The following is a 20,605-nucleotide window of genomic DNA, read 5'->3' as shown; positions in this document are numbered from 1 at the left end:
CCACGTATTTCAGGTTCTCTCGTTTGGAATTTCAGTCTAAATAATTTATCGAAAATGGTGCTTTCTCACCAGGAGCCCTCACCATCAATTGAGAGAGTTTTGGTGCGGAGGAGAAGGTGACGGATGATATCGAATTGAAGAAATGTGGTGGAGACTACCCCACGGGGTTAAAACTTCAACCCGAAGAATGGACTCTTTCCCATTGGTGCGCATCGATGCATGTGGGGTTCTGCTCGGTCTGCTCTTTCCCGGTTCCCAGCTTCAATGTCAAAGGCGGGAAAAGTACCCCACATCCCGCCCATGACATCGCAAGCTTTACATGGAACGTTGCTCACGTCCATTGTCTCCAACACTTTTTCGGAGCAGCGGATGTTGGTTTAGATTTGGAGACATGGCCATCTGAGAAGATTGGTGAGCCCCCGCCTGTTTGGATCAGAGAAAGCTCTCTAATTCCTAGAGGTGAAATGTTGCGGCAGTCTTGAAGGCGAGGTGAACAAGTCCCGAAGTGCCTGTTTTCAAAGTGGAGACCTCGCAGCGGACACAGTCAGAACCCGACCTAAACTCGATACGGGGTCCAAGTGGATGTCTGTCGACTCCATCGCGACATTGAACAGCGACATCATTTGGGCGTTTATAACCATCACCAACCGCCACGGCTGGTTCAAAGCCTGGGCTGGGCTGGAACGACTTTGGTTCCTGGCGCTCAAATTTTATCTTCATCCACATGACCCTCGCCAGATCTACCAGATAAACGAAGCCTCGAATCGGAGCTCAGGATAACCCACCCTTCCACAGCACTTTTGTTTACGCGGGATGGAGGCAGGCCGGGAGAGCGGAGAGCGGGTAGGAGGCGGCCAGTACCTAGCTCCCTGTGCCTGATGTGCGTGCGTATAAAGAGGGAGTTGCGCCTCTCACCCCGCGCTACCCCACACTCTCTACTCTTCTCTCGAGCTTCACTTCAGTTGTGACACTTCTCGACACTCTTTGACAGCTTCAGACACATTCCCCTCGGGCTTATTCCAATCACAATGGCTTCCACCGCTTCCAAGGCCAACATTGGCGTTTTCACCAACCCTCAGCATGATCTGTGGATCAGCGAGGCCTCTCCTTCCCTCGAGAGTGTCCAGAAGGGCGAGGAGCTGAAGGAGGGCGAAGTCACTATCTACGTCAGGAGCACAGGAATTTGCGGGTAAGTACCTAACCAACCCCTACCAGTTGGTTATGTTGTTGAGAAATGAGGACGGCAGCTGACAAATTTGTGTCTCTTCATCATCACAGGTCCGACGTCCACTTCTGGAAGCATGGTTGCATCGGCCCCATGATCGTCGAATGCGACCACGTCCTGGGCCACGAGTCCGCGGGCGAGGTCATTGCTGTCCACCCCAGCGTCAAGAACATCAAGGTCGGCGACAGGGTTGCCATTGAGCCCCAAGTCATCTGCAACGCCTGCGAACCTTGCCTGACTGGCCGTTACAACGGATGCGAGCGCGTCGACTTCCTCTCTACACCCCCCGTGCCCGGCCTTCTCCGCCGCTACGTTAACCACCCTGCCGTGTGGTGCCACAAGATCGGTAACATGTCCTACGAGAACGGTGCCATGCTTGAGCCCCTTTCCGTGGCGCTGGCCGGTCTTCATAGAGCCAGTGTTCGTCTAGGCGACCCCGTTCTCATCTGCGGTGCCGGTCCCATCGGTCTGATCACCATGCTCTGCGCCAAGGCCGCCGGTGCCTGCCCTCTTGTCATCACCGACATTGACGAGGGTCGCTTGAAGTTCGCCAAGGAGATCTGCCCCGAGGTCATCACCCACAAGGTCGAGCGCCTTTCGGCTGAGGAGTCGGCCAAGAAGATCGTGGAGAGCTTTGGCGGGATCGAGCCTGCGGTGGCTCTAGAGTGCACTGGTGTCGAGAGCAGTATCGCGGCTGCTATCTGGGCCGTCAAGTTCGGCGGTAAGGTGTTCGTCATCGGCGTGGGCAAGAACGAGATCCAGATTCCCTTCATGCGCGCCAGTGTGCGCGAGGTCGACCTGCAGTTTCAGTACCGTTACTGCAACACTTGGCCCAGAGCCATCCGTCTGGTCGAGAATGGCCTCGTTGACCTCACCAGGCTGGTGACGCACCGTTTCCCGCTGGAGGATGCGCTCAAGGCGTTCGAGACGGCCTCGGATCCCAAGACGGGCGCCATCAAGGTGCAGATCCAGAGTCTAGAGTAAATGGGTTGCGGTGGTGTATCATGTGTAATAGAAGAAAAGTGTTCATGGGTTAGGCGTTTAGCGTTATTTGTCGAATTGATTTTTTTTCTGGATCGCAATTGAGTTTATATCTTGCATCGCGTCATGGTGATTTCGAATTGGAGATGTCAAAGTGAACGTTTTGATCCCCTTCTTCAATGCATGTCCTTTCTTGACAACAAGTTAAGATGGCATATGCGGATACTGCATTTTGCGTTATCGATAAGAGAAAGACGGGATGAATGGAAATCCACGGCGTTCTTCAATGAAGTCATGGCGCCTGGAACTAGGGCTCCCCTGTTTGCACACCATCTGCCCCTGGCAGACTCCCCGTGGCATAACCCTTACCCTAACCCGACAAACTGGGCGCCGTCTTGGCCTCAATGGCTTACCGAAACTTGCCTTGGCAGGTCTTCCGAGCTTCATCCAATTTTTCCCGACCCGCAATTCCCGCTCGCCCTTGGCTGTGTGCAGGTTTGCGCAATATCCCTCTACAACGAGCACGGAACCAAGCCGGACACCACCCGACCACACTCGGTGCGCCTCACTCTCTCCACTCCCCTGCACAGGCAAAGGCTTCACTTTCTCCTCCGACATCACCACATCCTTTCTCCGGCCCCTTCCTCCCCCGCATATCCGCCAGCGACCCCGACCGCCCGGCCCCCTCTTGCACCGACCAATTCGCCAGTCGTCTTCTTCATCCGATCCGCAAATATGTCATTCGCCCTTGTTTCCCGGCGCTCGGCCCTCACCTTTGGCCGCCGCGCGGTCCGCTTTGAGTCTACCACCTCCCAGAAGGCTACCGAGGCTGCTAAGCAGGCTGGTGCTAAGGCCTCCGAGATCTCGACCAAGGCTTCCGAGGGTCTCTCCCGCGTCAGCTCCGCCGCCGGCCCTGCTCTCGCCAAATACGCCAAGGGCCTCTCCAGCACCCTCGGCCGCGTCGGTGGCCGTACCGGCAAGCTCATTGCCTTCGTTGAGCGTACGGCCCCCTCCCGCATCCCCTTCCGCGTCACCCCGTCCGGGTGACACCGTCCAATGGCACTTCAATGGCTGACCTCCCTATCCCCCATCAACAGGCCAGACCCCCTTCGTCATCTACTACAGCAAGGTCGCTGCTGAGCTTGGCCGCATCGTCTTCAGGGGCCAGAGCATGACTCCTCCGTATGTTCCTTCCCGATGCTTCCTGTCTACCTATGCTTGGAAACCTTTAGGTTATTGACATGCCTCTTCTTCATCATATAGCTCCGTCTCCACCTTCCAGACCTACTTCCAGAACTTCGTGAAGTCCGTCCAGTCCGGCTCTTTCTTCTCCAAGGCCGGTGCTCCCCTCCAGAACGTCCGCAACATCTCTAGGACACAGGTCGCCGCTGCTGGTGTCCTCCTCGCTGAGTGCCTCGGTTTCTTCACCGTTGGCGAGATGATCGGCCGCCTCAAGCTCATCGGCTACCACGGCCACACCCACGCCGCCGCCCACTAAACGGACTCTCACCTTCCTCGATCATTAACTACCACCGCTTAATGAACGTCAACCCGAGAGACTAGAGTGTTGGGTCGAACCTCAGTCACCAATGGCCCACGCGCGCGAGAAATGGGAAAGAGGCCTTACTTGATATCCGACAGCAAAGGGTTGTGTGTGCAGGTGTGTGCGCGTGTGCGAAACGTGTGCGTGTGTACATGTGCGTGTGTGTCAGAAAGAGTGGTGAAAAAAGGGAATCCAGTTTTGGGGGGAACGGACGGGACAGAATACCGCGCGAAGAGAGAGAGAGACAAGAACGGGAAATGATTTCATGGAATAGAATCATAAGGCGTAACGGGGATCACTTGTTTTTTTCTTGCTCGTTTAGATTTTTGGCCCGACTTCTTTCTCTGCCGTTCTATCCCTCTCGCCGCCTCCTCCCCTTTTCTTCCTTGGTTCGGCTCTCTCTGGCTCTCACCGAACTCACCAAATACGTTTCAAAACTCACACAAGTGACTGCGCAGCAGCAAACGTTGGGTGTGTGAGCTGTGGACAACCGGGAACCGCCGTTGGAAACTGACCCCGGCAATGCAACAGATCTCCTACTCGAGTAGCGCAGAAGTTGCACCCTTTAGCTGACGGAGGTCGAGTTGCTAGAGCTCGTTCGCAAAGAAAAAGAGTGAGGCAGGGGAGCGACGGTCATCCCAAAATTGCAGGAAGATGCGAAGGTATCGCAACCCTCTCTTCCGGTCCGGTTTCGCTTATCTCGTCTCTTTGTCAGCCCATTTCTCCCCAGCTGGAATCCCTTTTATCACTTACCAATTCTATTTTCCCCTATTGTATATTTGTCCCAGGAGATTGGCTTGGTCCCCAGCCGGTTTGTTAAACTTCCTTTTTCCTTTTCACTTTCTGTCGATTGTATAACATATGCTTGCTTCCTAGACATTTTAGCTGCTATTACGCGAAAGAGAGAGTAGAGCCAAGACGGAGAGGCCACACAAAAGGAGGTTGAAATTGAGAAAGATGTTGAGATGAAACCATTTTTCTTAGACCTTACAGCCTACTTACTACACATGTGGCCAGCCTGTCTCATTCTCGTGATCTACCCAAAATGGGATGCTGTTTCTTTGCATTCGTCCATCCATTTAATCTCTTCGTTCACAAAGTTCGCTCGGTTCGGGACCCTCGTTTGGCCGACCCGGCCGGGTCTCTCGATGTGGCCGGCATTGGGGTTTTCCCCATGTTCGCGTATTCCCACGGTGATCTTGGTGACCATGGTCTCCGACCGACCCTACACCCCTGACCGCCTCTTTCAACTTTTGACTCTGTTGGCCTTAATTGTCGACCTCATCACATCACCCATCGCGACTCTGCCATGCAAGTGCTTTTCATCACGCCCGCTGCCTAACGCCACGACAACACTTCTTCCCAATTCTACCATGTCCCTCCATACTCCATGACTCCTTCACCCATTTCAAACCCGAAACTGTCGACGTGGCCAGGTGGCTTTTAGGTGTCTCACACGCACCCCTCCCTTCCTGGTGATTGTATGGTTGATGATGGCTGATGATGTTGGAAGGCTGGTCAGTCGGTCAGTCGGTCGATCCTTGTGCGGCCCGCGGTCACTGAGTGACGACTTTCGTCATGTTTCATCCCAGCCCGGAGAGCGTTTTACCAGCCCTCTAATGAACCTGATGACTTTCTCCAAAACCTTGTCCGTCGACGTGGCTGGCTCGTTTCCACCTCAAACCGAACCAGGCCGGGCTGCCTCCAGCCGCTCAGCCGACTGTCCGATCTGACTGTGGTTAATGTGTTGCTCGGGTGCCTGTCAGTTCCCACTGCTATTCGTTGTGTTCCAGGTTCTGTTTCCAGAGACTGGACGTGTTTTATGTCGACGTGGCTGGCTTATTTCCCACCCTTTCATCTCCATATATCCCTTCCTAATGGGCTTGGGCTTGGGCGGGTTTACTTACTTCCTTACACGAAACCGAAACTGGACCGGACTGGGCTAGGCTGGGCTGGGCTGGGCCGGGCTGGGCCGGGCTGGCTCCGGGGTCCTTCAGCCGACCGACCGCCCGGCTGTGATGGATTGATGTGTTGTCCGGTCGGTCCTTGTTTTCTGTCCCAGTTCTTTCTGGTTCCAGCCTAACCTCCCTCCACCCTTCATTTCATTCCCTGTTCTTTTCGACTGACCCGGTTCGCGTTCGGTTCGGTATGGTTCGGTATGGTTCGGTTCGGTTCGACCCGGTTTCGGCTCCGTTGTCCCCTCGATACTTCATGATTATCACTCCATTTTCCATATCCCCCTCCCCTCCCAGCTTGTTTGTTGTAAACGTGTCACGCTTCCTTTGGCCAGCAAAATTGTTTCAACTAGAAAGGGGCCGAAAAGGGCGAAGCGAAGAGGTGAAGAGAGGTAAGGTGCTTGCATTTGTATGCGCGCGGGCGAGGAAATCACATCGACGTGGACGGGAAATCTAAGGTACTGAGCGAAAGATGATGATGATGATGATGATGAGCTATCTGACTGAGGTCGGGCAGCAGGCAAAGGTGATGATGGTGATCTATGACGAGATGGAATGAGAGTTTTGTCTGTCATTCATTGATGATCATGGTTCTGAGTTACTTACCTTACCTTGGAGTTCTGTTAACTTGGCTCACATAAGACTGGTTAGAGAGATAGATGTACAGAGGCGTCGAAAGGGGCTTCTGTGAGGCCATCATGTTTATCTGCTGTTGGTTATGGCTGGAGAGGGTAGTGTCGTCAACAAGAGGACATTGGGTGAGTTGGAGATTTTTTTCAACTGAATGTAACGAGGCTTGCCTGTACTGCGAGCAACCTCTGTTGGGTTGTCAATGGATGCTGACTTTCAGCCAAGGCTGGATAGATGCGGCCCCCCGCGGCCGTGACAAATTCCACGGACCGACCGATACTCGGCCGGAGACCGGGGAACACTTGGAAGTGTTCGGCGATGTCTGAGCCTCTCTTGCCCGCCACGACACTATTACTTGCTTTGGTTACATTCCGAACTAAATTGGGGTGGCTGCCCATTACGGTCGTTCTTTTCCATCTCAGCCAGGCCAAGACCTAAGCAGAAAACCGAAACTGCATCTGGACTCCCTGCAGTAGTCTAAGTAGGTAGGGTGGATGGATAGGTGGTGACGACGGATGTGACGGACACTCAGCTAGTACCTACTTACAAGTAAACAAGGCCAGCCAAGGCGGTCAATGTCAAGCGGTCACCATGCCATACTCAGTGCATACACGTACTGTTATTACTGCTCCGTTTCATAACGAACACTCGTAAGTTTCTCTATCGGTTCTAGACTTCTTCTAGACAACCAATGTAGGCAGGTAGCATCAAGACAGTTTATTACACTTCAAACATCAACTGTATCAACAGCAAGCCAGCAAAGAAAAAGAGTAACTAACATCTGTAAGCATCCGCATTGACGTGTTGGAAGCGGCGGCAGTTAAGCCGTCACGGTGTGCTTGATCGCTCGGCCAAGTGCCTCTTGAGGTATGTCTGTCGGCGAACACATTTTTTTTTTTTTTCGCAAGGCCGCAAGCCGCAAGAGCCGCCAGAAGATTAGAACCTCGACAACACGACACACGTGTTCGTACTTCTTCGACGCCGTCGGTCTTGGCCAGGTTTATTTTCCCCCATGTTTATGTGTCCATGTTTGGCAATGCCGAAATCTGTGTAGAGAAGGATGGACAATAAAGAAGGGTAGCCACGCTTCTGACAAGGTTTCCGCTCCTAGTTCGTGGTGTTCTGCCTTGCTGACGGTTTTGTCAGTTGTTGTCCAGGGTTTCACATGCTAGTGTAAATGCGAACTATTGGCTTGGGACAGGCACAGCAGGGCTCCTTCTTGTGGCTTCCATTTGATCGTCCACCTCGCAGGCTTGTGGGAGTGGCTCCTGGTTCTAGAAGAGTGAAACTCACTTAACTAGTGCCCGCCTGGGGGTAGGGTAGGGGTTCGGGTCTGGTATGGAGCCCGGCTCGAGCCTGGATACCTTGCTAGCCCGGGGAGTTGTAGTGGAAGGAAGAACGAATCACCAATGAAATGACTTACAAGTCCATAGTCCGAGACTGATATCTCATATAGTCCCCCCTGGTTCCCATGATTCTAGGCAGAAGAAGTCCGAGGCTGTAAGGAGAGCTAGGTAGCCTTTGCCTATAATACTGGCTGCTGTTATGGTGAGGTCCGTTCGTCGGTTGCCCCAAAGAATGTTAGCCTTGCCGTCCGGAAACAGGAGAAGCCATATTCCGTCCGAATCCTGCAGATCTCTCTCTGGCCTGAAGGAGGAGGCTGCATGTTGATGGAAGCTTGTCTTGTTTAGGGAGTGATAGCGAGTGAGTGACGGATATAGATGGATGGTTCTGGGTGGAGTGACATAACAACGTAGAAGTACCGGTACAAGCAGGGTAATGCTCGAGTCCACAGTACATACCTACCGACATACATACTCGCCAAGTCCCATGATCGTTAAACTCAAGCGCGCAAAACAGACGCGGAAGAAGTTGAACTGGGCATGGTTGTTGCTTTATTGTAGTTGTAGTATAGTGTAGAACCCTGGTCATTCGGCAGCGCCGGTTAAGGGTCCCGGGTCCCGGAAATGGTTGTATTGCGTCGTCGTATTCTGCCCAGGCCGGCTGCGGGTTGGATGATGCCGGGTGGCCGGGTGGCCGGGTGGCCGGATTGGAGGTCGGGCTACTCACCGGGTAAGTATGTATGAATGAACGCAGTCAGTGCTCGGTTCCGGAAAGTGATTTCATGCCGGCCTCATTGGGGTTATCACAGTAGAAGATGAATCCGAAATTTATTGAGCTGGTTGGAATTTTGGTCAACCTTGTTCAGTTGTAACTTCACGTCGAGATCGCAGCCCCATGACCAGTCCCAGTCTCACCCTCTACTTAATGTTCTTTCCCTTTTGTACCCCTTTCATCTTGCGCACGGAATGGAAGTAGTGAGTGGAAGATGGAATGTATTGGCGGGGTCCAATCTCCGATGCGCCTTCCCAAGACACTCTCTCAAATGATACCCACTTGTAAAAATCCAACATCTAATAACAGAAGGTGCTACTCGGAATTCGACCCTTCCTTCCTCCAGGTAACTGAACTCTCAAAGTGCAACGCAAACACCCAAAGACAATTCAAGAAAGAGCAAACTGTCTTGCAAGGGAAAAAACAAACCCCGGCTCACAGCCCGTTGTGATGTCGTGAAACCCCACACAAGTTACTCCTGCGCATCGTTCGGGTATTGCAAGCGTTGCTCGAGTGATCCTTTAATCAGTCTGTTGGGTCATATGAAATTTATCCCTTAGTAAAGGCGAACAAGCTGGAACCAAGAGTCGATGGAGAATGAGGGTTATTGAACTTTTTGAGTGACCATTACAACCAATAAGTGGGGGTCACTGACAGGAGGGTCGTGGGGGTCAGTTAAAAATTGAGAAAGGGAATGAAACACTGGTGTATGATGAGAAAATAAGAACCCATATATACATTTTCGACTTCAGTTTGGATAATGTTAGAGGGATATCTGACACGTGCATGGGGTGAGAAAGGCCTAATGGCCAGGACCACAAAAGGAGAAACCCAACGATGACTTCCCTTAACGCCGTCGACACGAACTCCGCTGCTGTTGAAACCATTGTATGTACCGTTGCATGAAACGCAAAAACTCGATTATAGCCTGTCGGACGAAACCCGCCAAAGTGGCTTTATGCCGGTCTCCTCGCCGTGAAAGTGTGCCTATTCGAGTTAGCTAGTCTGAGCAACGCAATTGTGCCTCTGCCGAGCGGCAGCGTGCATTTGCGTCGGTACTCACAGTGTGCAATACGCATGTATTTTCCGCGACCGAATCTCCTCCTTCACCCGGCCGATCAGATCCTTTGCGTCGTCTGCGCTATACCCGAGCACCCGGGTGAAGGGACCCAAGGTGAGAGCCTCTAGCCCTTGGGTGAGACCAAGGTTGAACCATCGCCCAATCTCGCGGTCATGAGCATCCTCTGGCCATCCATTGATAGGAACCTTGATAACCTGCTCTTGAGGATCCTCCAGTCCAGCCTGTCTCATTCGCTGCTTGATGAGAAGGCTGTTCAATCTCATAGGACGCCCAACTGTATCCATCGCCCGCATGAGTTCTTGGGCCCATCGTAGGAAATAAGAATTCTGGGGTAGACTCATATCGTCACTGCGTGGGATCCAGTCGAATTCTACTTGCTCAACAAAGCCGTAATGGGGCTTCAGGTGCCTGTGAGCCGGTCAGAGAGTGGATACAGCTGTAAAAAAAAGTACTTGTAGGACTGACTTGTAAATCTGGTCATATACAAATGGCCAGTCGGAGATGCTACCATTGAGTGTGCGTAGGTGAATTAGGTCAAAGGTACCTCCGATCTTGGTTAACCATGGCTCTTCAATGTCCATTTTATCGAACTGGAGATGCTCCGGGATACTGAATAAGCGGAAAGTTAGCGCAGGTTTCACTAAGAAAATAAAATCCGGCGTTGTCACTTACTATTCTGGCTGGATAAGAGCAAGATCCACACCAACAACTCTACCATAGACTGGATATCGGCTACAAGACACTACAGGTTAGTGACCAGTGTATCATCATAGTAGCCATTTACTTACTCTTGCATATCAATTGCCCATATTCCAGTTCCACATCCCAAGTCGAGGATCCGCGGGCTTTCCTGATTTGGAAGGGGTGCGGAGAATAGTTGCCCATTGCGAGTGAGCAAAAATAAGTGATGAAACATGTCGAGTCTGTCTTTCTCCAACTGCATGTAATGTCAGCATTTTGTCAAGATCACGCGAATTGTCGACCCAGATGCTAAATACGGGGAAAACAAACCTCATCGATAGGGAACATGTATTGCCCTTTCTTGTAATCCCCATACAACCTTCCATTCTCCAAATACCCAGGGACTAAGCTGGACCCCCTACATGCGAAGCAGCGCGATTAGCTTTTCTGGAGATCAGGTATAAAGACGTTCGGAAAAGGAAGGTCTCACCCGGACACATGTTGGCCTTCCATTGCTCTGCTAGACGGGTAGTTGTCCTGGTTTGGAGATCCGAAGGTATGAGAGGCAGGCATGAATGGCAAGCGGAGCTACACGTTCTCTTATACGTAGCAGGGCAGGACGATCCGTCAGGAAGTGTTGTTCCTTTGAAGGAAAGAGGTCGTGAAGAGGTGTGGTGTTTGACTATCGGCTGCTGAGTGGTCAGACGACGAATACAAGTAGTTCGAGCTTAAGAGGGAACACGGACAGACAGGACAAGACAGGGTAGAGTAGATTAAGAAAGGAGCCTCGCAACTAAAACAAGGCTTTGTTCGCGACTTATAAGAAGTAATCCGGAAAGTGCTGAGGGTAGCACAACTAGAGGAGCGAGCGGGTCTGATGACAGGGCTGAGAGGGGACCGGGCCTATGTGGAGTTGACCTGTCTGATGGGATCATGAATGGCTGGGCAACAGACCGAAGTCCAAAGCTGAGCAGTTAAGTACTGCAATTGCCTTGTACCCTACCGGCCAATGGGCGGTATGTGACCGTAGGGTCGACAAGGTATGTCCCGAGTGAATGAGGGCAGGCTGGTCGCCGAGAACCACGGTCCAAACATACGGATCCTTGGGAACCCTTCAACCATGGGTAGGTAACATAGTCGCAGAAGAGCCACTTGGTCCATCTGAGGCTAGCGCTGCTGTGTGATGTATGGCAGGGCAAGGCAGGGAAAGGTAGGGTCGGGGATCCCAGGTCCCAGACCCGGGTAGGTGGACAGAGGGGGGGAAGGGCCTGCAGTGGTCTCGGATAAAGACGAGCAAAAATGGGTCAGGGGTTACAAAAACAAAACAATGGAGAGATTGGAAGGGCATGAGGAGACGGACACGTGCGAGGGAGAAGGAGACAACGGAAAGTGACTGGATCGGAAACGATAGAGTGAGAAACACTCACTTACTTGGCCTGGGGTGCTTATTAGTGAGATGAGAAGAGAGATGAAGCCGCCTGGAGTGTTGAGAGGGAGAGAGACTGAAAAATGAAGAGAAAGGAACGTGCTGGACAGCGGTTGGCGGCAGAGCAAAGATGACGACCGAGGTATGATGAGGTAGTTAAATGATGCAGGATAAGTCAATGGACAGGCTGAGTTTGGATGGCAATTTGAGATTTCCAGGTTGGATCGAAGCGGTACTGTTGTAGAGGAGAGGTGGTTTGGTTGAGGTGCTTTTGTCGCTTGATGCGCTGCCCTGCGTTCTGCGTTAGGGTACAGAATGGATGGTTGAGGTGTAATGCAATGTATATGTAGAGGTACGTGCGGGCCAAATTACACAGTACATGCGCGGTACCGTGGCAGGCCATACGTGACCGTACAGTAACTGTAACGGATGTACGCGCTCAATACATCAAGCACGCCGTTAGGGCCCAGGGCGTCTCTTGGATCTACCTCTATGGGGTTCGCCGGGCGTGCCAGGTAAAGTTCGTACCTGTAGGGAGCCAACGGCTCTTGGACCCAGGAAAAGAAATGAGCAAAACGCGGACAGGGGAAAAGAGGCGCCTTTGGGACCATTGTTGGCCGCGTCGTCGACTTCGATGTCGCAACGATCCTATGCAGATCTGAGACAGGGGGCTCTCGTTTTCTACCTTTCTAGCGCAAGCCAGCAGCGGCAGCGTAGCGTTGACGGGCGTCAGAATTTGTACTATCGTGTCGTGGTACGTAGCCACGAACGGTAGTCAGAATTCCAAAACCGAGCGGAGCTCCCGCGGAGGCGTGGACCTTTCTGCTTTTTTTTTTAAAAAAAGGGTGGGCCTAGAGGTATGGTTCGCAGCATTGCCGGGACCCTATGATGATCACCTCTTCCCCCTTGAACATGAACTTCGAAACTCAAGCTTCACAAAGGCAACCACGCCATGCCAAGGCCTCTTAGGCCGGCGTATGATGTAGCCAGCAGCGATGCTCGCCCTTGGTCGAAACAACGGACAGCAAAACGAAACAGCCAACAGCGCAATGTTTCCCGGATAGCTCTGCCGGTCGCCTACCTCCTGGCCCGGTGCGCCGCGGAGCAAACCGAGAAGAAAAGAGTCTTCGCTGCTCAGATGCCTTCCAAAGCACTCATTCACCTTGTTGGGCGATGACGAGTGTACATTCGGCACTGGCGTACAGTAGCTGAAGTGATGGTCGGTTGGGGCCGATGCGCTGGCACGCTTTCGGAGCTCTCTCCTGTCGGCAATACGGACGTCTCATAGGCCAGCGGGGCGGGGGATTGAAGGGACCAAGGTCGTTGGGAGACAGCATGGAGCATGATCGAGGATCTTGGTCGCCAACCCCAGATGCCTTGTAACGACGACGACGTCGACGACGGTACCGTGACGACCGCGCGAGCGAAAGGGAAAGCCTTGCGACGAGAAGTGCGGTTAGCTCTTGGAGGATGCCGGCTAGCCTCGCAGGCTATCACTTTGGTCGAGTGGTTGGGAATTGGGGGACGGGGGTTGTCTGTTGGTTGGTCGGTGGCCGCCCTGGTCGTGGCCTGGCGCCGGCGGGCTAGGACAATGGCCCGGCGAGAGTGTGTGTCCGTATTTTCGGGGGGTCAAGTGAGCGATGTGGGCGATGTGGGCGATGTGGGACGAGAGATGCCACCGTGATGCAGACGCTTGGGACAACGCTTGGGACGCTGCGAGACACCGGCTTGATCCTTTCCAGGAAGGGGAAGAAACCATGGATGGTGTGGGGTTGTGGATTATCTTCGTTAAATATGTTAAAAATCCTCGTCCTAGCACGTACCCGGCCGCACCCTTACCCTTTCTTCCACGACAGGCAGAATAGGGACGCACGATACAACGGTAATTGGATGTCATGATATCTTTGTTCCTATTAAAGTCCATGCTAATGCGATTCAGCACGCTGCAGGAGTGTGCAGTAGAGACAGACACTGGTGTACATCAGAGTGCATCAGAGTGCAGAAAACACTGGTCATCCCAGTGCAAACCTGCCTTAGAAACACGATACATATTTTCCATTGATTCGGCAGTAACACTTCTCATGGGACGACAACCACACATTAGGCTCAGGGGGCACGTGCGTGTGAGGTGGCATCCATTGGAGTGTTGGACAGTGCGTTAGGAAATTAGAAATGAGAAAGATGTAACTGAACTTGATGTCAGAAGGCACGCGTGCGCACCCACTGTTCAAGGTCGTCTTTGCTCCTCCCTTCTACGGTAGCCAGGTCGTTTCCACCTGCTCACCGAAGAAGGATCATGACAGAAACTGATACCGGCACCTTACATTATTTGAATACCTGGCGAGGTGGTCCCGGCACTCTGGGCTGGACGCCCTCATTTCCCGTCTGTCATGGAGCTTATTACCTAGGTAGCTGTCGTGGTATGATGCTCACTGATATATACCTTGCATGGGATGTCGTGTACGAGTGGTGCACTGGTAATGACGGGGTTTAAAGGATCCTGTGCCGGCAGGACTCGGGTAAGGTAATGTAGCGTATCAACGGTACATGTTTTGTTACCCACCCTATTCGTTAGCTCCCGCTCTACTCCTTGCCCCTGCTCCCGTCCACCCTCTCCTCAGGCCGGTTCAGGGGGAGCGGGGGTGCCTGCCCAGTGAGATTCAATGCCACAAGTGCCATTGCCCAAATGCATTGTCGTTCCGACTCCGAAGGCAGGAGCGCTCAAGCCAAAACAAATTCAAGCAGCAAGTGTGTTTCCTGATCCCTCCAATGTCGCGTCAGAGGCAGTTGCCCAGGGAAGGAGCCATGGGGTTTTCAGTACGGGCAGCCAGGCAATGACCGACGGGGGTCGAGTTTCATCAATCCCGCGGCCGTCGGTTGAGGTGAAGAATTGGTACTTGCCTCGCTTCTTCAATTTTTCCACTTTCCACCTCCCGTCACCCCATCTTCTTTTGAACCACGGTGCCGCTAGAGGTGCTGGCTACCTGTACGGTACTATCAATCATTTCGTTTTCCTCGGCCCTGGAAATTACACGACGCAGCAGAAGAAATCACGCTTTCATTTGGACCAACCAACATCGTCCAATTCCAGCAAATATAGCGTCCTGCACGACCAACAAAATCTCGCGCCCACAACAACTCCGCGAGCGACTCCAAACCTTACTGGCCTCTTATCCGCGTGTCGCGTGTCGCTGGAGATTATCGGGATCGCCAAGTATCATTAACGCCGTCCTATCCTATCGCGTCTCGCCGCAATTCAACAAGTAACCGTTCAGCTGGGTACCGGTAGCCTCCGGTGTCCGCATTTTCCCCTTTACAGCTCTGTAGCATAGAGGCTGTCTGAATTCCGACTCATCGCATCACTGGCATGGATCCATCCACCGCCTTGCTGACTGTGCCGGATCTCACAATCCTTCGAGTTCTACGAGCATTTCGAGCCCTTCAAGCCCCTCAAACCGCCGACCTCCAAAGGCCTCTGCTTAGTACACAGTTTTGGCGCTCCCGGTGGCTGGGGAAGTCCGACATCAGTGATCCATCTGCATCCCAATCACCATGGCCAGCAAGCTCCATCTTCAAAGACAACACAACATGCTTTGTCTTCCAAATCAGCAACCCCCAATCACATTTCACCCACCCGGTTTGGCAAGCCAACCGACATTGACCAACGCTAATGACTCGCAAAAAGAAATACGTCCGAAACGTCCTTGCGCCCCTAATAACCGCATGGAACTACACCACGGTGCAGCGAACCTTTGAGCAATATTACCCTGGGTGATGGGTGGTCGTGCCGCTTGCGGTGGTGTAAACCTTACAGATTCAGTACATGGGCCCTTGCAAGAAGCCAACTCAGGCAAGCCTGTTCCAAACTGTCGGGTCCGAGTATCACCCCCCGTGCGCACACACACGCCCCTCAGATTGAGCTGAACCTTTTCAGATAAGCATGGACAAGACGCCATACCCTGAAGAGCATACACATATCAGCCCCAGCCATTATGAGAACCAGTAAGCGGGTTTCTTGTCCAAAGAGGAAGGGGAATGCCGCCAACGTGCAGCGTTGCATCCTTCTTGCCTCGTTTTCCTGCCGTTCACAAAGGACTCTGAGCCAGCTCACACACCTGACCCTGTCCCGGGGACTCTGCAACTCGTGGTTCCATATTCGATCCCTACAAAGCGATTCCTACCAGGCAGGCTGGTGAAGAGCGGTCGCCTGGGCATTGTGTCACTGTCAAGTCCCATGATCAGCTAGTGACCCATCCCCTTGCACAACAGCGAAGCGACAGTCTTGGTATTGTTTCCTTGTCTTCTGCCTATTGGGGTTACGATTAGATGGGAAACATGTCCCTCGCGCGTAGGGGAGTTTCATCACTTTCGCTTCAGTCCGTTTGCCCACGGTTACTCCAAGCATGCTGAGACCTCCAGAGACATTCACACGGCGGACGACCATACTCCTGGGATTTGACATGTGAACTATCCGAATTCAAGCAAACACAAGGGCAAGACAACGGACTTTGACTAAGGGTACGTCCGGATGCTGGCTGATTCCAGCTCATGATGTTTGACGTGATGGGATTTGGTAAGACGGCTTGGGGTTCCTGGATCCCCGCATGCGAGGTCTCTCCCAGCAGCACACCTCTCTCTCCATGTCGGACTCTCATCTCATGTAGGCCATGGTCCATGGAAGGTACGGGTACAGATGGGCAGGGGACATGGAAGCGAGACAGAAGAAAGACAAGTACCGGCTACTTTGCTGCCTGTTCTTTGTTAGTGCTCGCTCACGGGCTCAACATGATACGATTGGCTAAACAGGTCCATCCGGATCCACATCGACCACACCAAGCGCAGCACCCCTGAGACTCCGACAGGTCTCAACTTGTGATTCGCTTCCAGCCTGTCGGGTCGCTGGGGTATTCCAAAGTGGAAGTTGGCAGTCGACTGGAGCGCTGGGGCGCACAATGGGCCCCGACAGGGCCAACAAAGATTCAAGACATCCTTGGTGGTTTCAGAAACAGGCATCGCGATGCTTGGGGTGCCCTTGTTCCAACGAGCTCAAGCCTGGGGAGGCCGTTGTCGTGTCCTTCTGTGCGGAGACCTATGATGATGACCATGAAAGAAGTAAGTACTGTGGTACTTGGGTATTGTCCAGGTACAAGGTTGAAAGGGCTCTGGACATGTTCCATCTGCCGGTGAGTTGCAATTTCTCCGCAAATTGTTCGTTTCGCCGACCTGTCTCGGCGAAGTGGAAGTTTGGACACCGATCTCGTCGGTCACAGATACCACCAGCCTTGCTAATACTTCCTCTCAAGTCTCCTTAGTATCATGGTGCAGGATCTTGGGAACCGACTAACCCGCAAGCGTACGGATACGGGCACAGCCCGCTTAACCATCGCGTCACCAGATTCAGCCTCGCTCACAGAAACGACTCCACCCTCAGACACCAGTGTTGGAGATAGGATCATACAGCAGCTAGATCGGCCTACTTGCTGTTGGGTTTGACCGCCTTTTCCCCAGTCCATAGTTACGACTTACGAGCTCCGGATGCGGGCGACTTGGTTCCAATGGCACCTTTTCGCAAATCCCACCAACCGCTGACTCGCAAAAACACTTTCGAATGTTCCTGGTGTGTACCTTATTCAGCGCCTCGACATGAGATTAGTGTTCCAGAAACAATGGGCTCTTTGCCCTTGCGGGCGTCGGCAGGACCTTTCCGAGAATTGATGGATCACTTGACTGTTTTGGTCAATGCCAAGGCGACGCCGACTAGACAGCTCTGGGTGTGTCAGAGTCCCTCGCAGCAGCCGAGGTCGTATCCACTTACCCTCTCTTAACTTTATGATCAACAGTCGTTGGGGACCAAATTACAATAATTTAACCCAGCTTGGTTCTTGCAGAGATGCCCGATTTGGACGGCTCGCGCTGTCTGGTTGGTCCAAGCTAGCCAGTACACCATCTCACAGGCTGGCAGCGGGTGGCTAAGTATCAGGACCAATGCTAGCTTCACGCGGCTGTACTCGCATGGAGAGACTGTTGATTTCCAAGTTTCTTTAGCCCGATCAACACCTTTCACAGCAATCAGTCACGACATATCTACCTCATACCATGGAGAAACAGGGAGTGTACAACCGGTAGCGCTGCGTGCATATGGAAACCGGGCAACGCCCTGGCGAACAACTCAGCGTTGTTGCATTGGTCCAGACCATAGCGGTATACACTACGGCATCAGGAAATTCCAGACTGATGAGCTGTGTTAAACGCTCAGACGTGGCTCTGTTAAGTTTCTTCTTTACTTCATCATCATGACTGACGCATGAATGACGGTATGTGGTTGATACTGGTGCATAGTTACCCTTCGTGGGACAACTGCAGGCTTAGAGCATGTTGTTGTTCAGTCCATGGCGAGTGCCGTTCTGTCGGGACATTGAGCCTTTCCGGAATGGAGCATCGGGTGCAACAGCCTACCGGCCGAGTCTACCTCCCAAGTGTTTTGTTGGAGACAAGTACCATCATGCGCAGTTCAGCGAGTGGCAAGCGAGACACAGGGGCAAAGGGGATAGGCTACCAGACTGCCGGGAACGTGGGCTGCGACAACGAGTAGGTAGAGGTACTTCTAGCTACCTCGGCCCTGCGTGACACAGATGAGTTGTCTGTAAATTTCAAGACGCCACTTTGGTCTTGGGCTTTCCTCCCGCTTGTTTCAGATACTCCACCGCCTACGAACCCCTTTACACTATTAAGCAAGGCTTAGTTACTACACAAAGAATGCTCGTCTTCACGATGGGTGTATTCGTCAAATACCTATATAATCAACTTCTGACCTCCCAGGCCACAAAGCGGGAATAGCTTTTTCATGGTTAGTGCAAGGTCATAACCGGTGTGAACTAGCCACGCTCATCACTCGTCACTTTTCCTTCTTCCTCGCCGTACAGAGTCCGAGATGGTTTGCATGCATGCTTTAGTATATATTGATAACACGTGTCGGACGAACTTGCTCTTCCAAAAAAAAATACCACGCCATCCAGTTGGAGATACCTGTTGCATGGTTTCTTTGCTGTTCTGTTGTTCAAAGCGCCGTCCAGAATCTGACTTGTCACTTAGATTTCCTTACTTTACCTCGGATTTCCGTGCCGTACGCAAGTTTACCTGTACCGAAAGAGACGAAAATGTTCTATGCTTACGAAGCGCGTTTCAGAATCGATATTCGGGCATCCAAGCGCGCAGCACACCAACGACGCATAACTTAACCACAAATAAAGAAAACAGGTTTGCGTCCCGAACTTGCGGATGGAGCAGTCATTGGGGTGTCCCAAATCAGCGAGTTGTCACCAATGGTTTGCTGCATGCATGAGAACAAAAGGGGACTTTTTATACCTGACATTGTTGACGACCCGTCGGAACAAGCCACACGGAAGAATGAACGGACCTCAGGGGTCCTATTATTCAAACTAGAAGGGTTTGAACTGTCCAATTGGATCTTCACCGGCCTCCTGGTCAATCCGGATAACTAACTCAACCGTTAAACACAGCCATCCGTCCACTTTCCGATTTCGAACACTGTCTCGCTTAATATGCAAGACACGTTTGCTTTGCTTTCAAATCTCGAGGCCTAAACTAGATCTCCATCTACCCTACAGTGCCTTCCCTGAACGTCAAAATTTTGAAAGTCTCCGTTTCGAACTTCCCTGCTTTCCTTCATTCTTTCTTTGGTTCTTTCTTTCATTGTTTCCTTTTTTCCCCGTCCCCCGTTCCCCATTTCCCGAATCCGACACTTAAGCGAGGCTGCCCAACCAACACAAAGTCAGGGAGTGCCGCGCCAACGCAATACAAAAGAGGCCACGGCGGTAATGGTAGCTCCAACCTCCACTTTGTTTTGATCACGATCTCAATCTCAATGGAACACTACTACAGATCCCTTCTGGGCTTACTTGATATCGCTTAGATGAATGGGACGCCAGGCAACCGTGACATTGTCCGAAAGAAATAAGCGGAAGTGACCATCACAATGAGATCTGTACCCGCCCCCCAAGTCCCGTCCACGTCACAAAAAAAAGGAACTGAAGGCACTTATGCTGGGTGCCGTTGGTGCCTTCTTTCTTTCTTTCCTTCCTTCCTCCCTCCCTTCCTTTCTTCCTTTCCTCTTTGAGCTTCCACTTAAAGAGACTATCCCCAAAAACGGACTGGCGGCGCAAGATACGCTCGATATGTTGTGTAACACGAGAATTGATTGGACCCTATTTGGAGGTCCGTGCTTGCCAGTTAAAGTGTAGATTTGCAGCTGAGTGGTCCCGGTCTCGCAGCGAAGGGAAGGACAGGGGCAGTACCCAGTCTAGCAGTCTAGAATCCAGACCCCGGCCGAGAACTGTATTACCACCGGGACGAGCAAGCTCGGTTCCGGACTGTCGGTGTCAGGGTTGGGGTCGAGCTGGGGTCGATCTAACGTGATAGCGATCGCCGGACCTTGGAGGTTTTGTCAGCAAGATTGATACTTTAGGTAACTACCGTAGGTAGGTAGGTAGGTAGGTAGGTAGGTAGGTAGGTAGGTAGGTAAGTAAGGTAGGTAAGGTACCCTAGCTGAGGTAGACACGAAGTTAAAGGAGGCTGATAGTTTTCGGTGATGACAATGGTCGTGATGCCCTCGGTTCGCTTGAATGTGACGGATTAACCGTACCCTACTATTCGAGGTAGGGTGGAAGTGTACCTACCTTAGTTGGTCCCAAAAACCCAACTACACGTACAACAACGGTCGACGGCAAGTGCCATACCTGCTACCGCCAGTCCCAGAAGTGTATGTAAACGAGGTGCATTGTAGTAGGTAGGGTACCCGACTCGTTTGCGTCGGACAACATCCACCGGGGCATCTACATACTTCCACATTCCACGGATCATCCGGGCTGGTTACATAGGCCATTCGGCAGGTCAACAAATAAGGACCTACCATCCGGTACGATGCATAGGTAGACTACCAGGCCTACAG

The 20,605-nt window shown here is 52.3% G+C and overlaps 3 protein-coding genes across 3 annotated transcripts; 2 read left to right on the top strand and 1 right to left on the bottom strand.

Annotated features, from left to right (window-relative positions):
• Positions 1-816: 816 nt before the first annotated feature.
• On the top strand, positions 817-2,307 carry SMAC4_01326 (uncharacterized protein). Its single transcript, XM_003352444.2, has 2 exons — positions 817-1,189; positions 1,279-2,307. The coding sequence occupies exons 1-2, from the start codon at positions 1,029-1,031 to the stop codon at positions 2,207-2,209; spliced, it is 1,092 nt and encodes a 363-aa protein (XP_003352492.1). The 5' UTR covers positions 817-1,028; the 3' UTR covers positions 2,210-2,307.
• A 193-nt stretch (positions 2,308-2,500) lies between these two features.
• On the top strand, positions 2,501-4,231 carry SMAC4_01327 (uncharacterized protein; the record flags this gene model as incomplete). Its single annotated transcript, XM_003352445.2, has 3 exons — positions 2,501-3,206; positions 3,304-3,388; positions 3,470-4,231. 3 exons carry the CDS (start codon positions 2,501-2,503, stop codon positions 3,702-3,704), a joined length of 1,026 nt encoding a protein of 341 aa, XP_003352493.2. The 3' UTR covers positions 3,705-4,231.
• A 4,281-nt stretch (positions 4,232-8,512) lies between these two features.
• Positions 8,513-12,278, bottom strand: SMAC4_12778 (uncharacterized protein). Its single transcript, XM_024655226.2, has 8 exons — positions 11,639-12,278; positions 10,702-10,900; positions 10,542-10,629; positions 10,319-10,467; positions 10,203-10,262; positions 9,996-10,139; positions 9,513-9,938; positions 8,513-9,436 (listed from the first exon to the last, which is right to left on the bottom strand). The coding sequence occupies exons 2-8, from the start codon at positions 10,782-10,784 to the stop codon at positions 9,406-9,408; spliced, it is 981 nt and encodes a 326-aa protein (XP_024511134.1). The 5' UTR covers positions 10,785-10,900; positions 11,639-12,278; the 3' UTR covers positions 8,513-9,405.
• Positions 12,279-20,605: the final 8,327 nt, after the last annotated feature.

This window comes from Sordaria macrospora, chromosome 1 (genome assembly GCF_033870435.1).
Source record: "Sordaria macrospora chromosome 1, complete sequence".
Classification (NCBI taxonomy): Eukaryota; Fungi; Ascomycota; class Sordariomycetes; order Sordariales; family Sordariaceae; genus Sordaria; species Sordaria macrospora.
The sequence above is the reverse complement of the archived record's forward strand: the minus strand, read 5'-3'. Positions and strand labels throughout refer to the sequence as shown.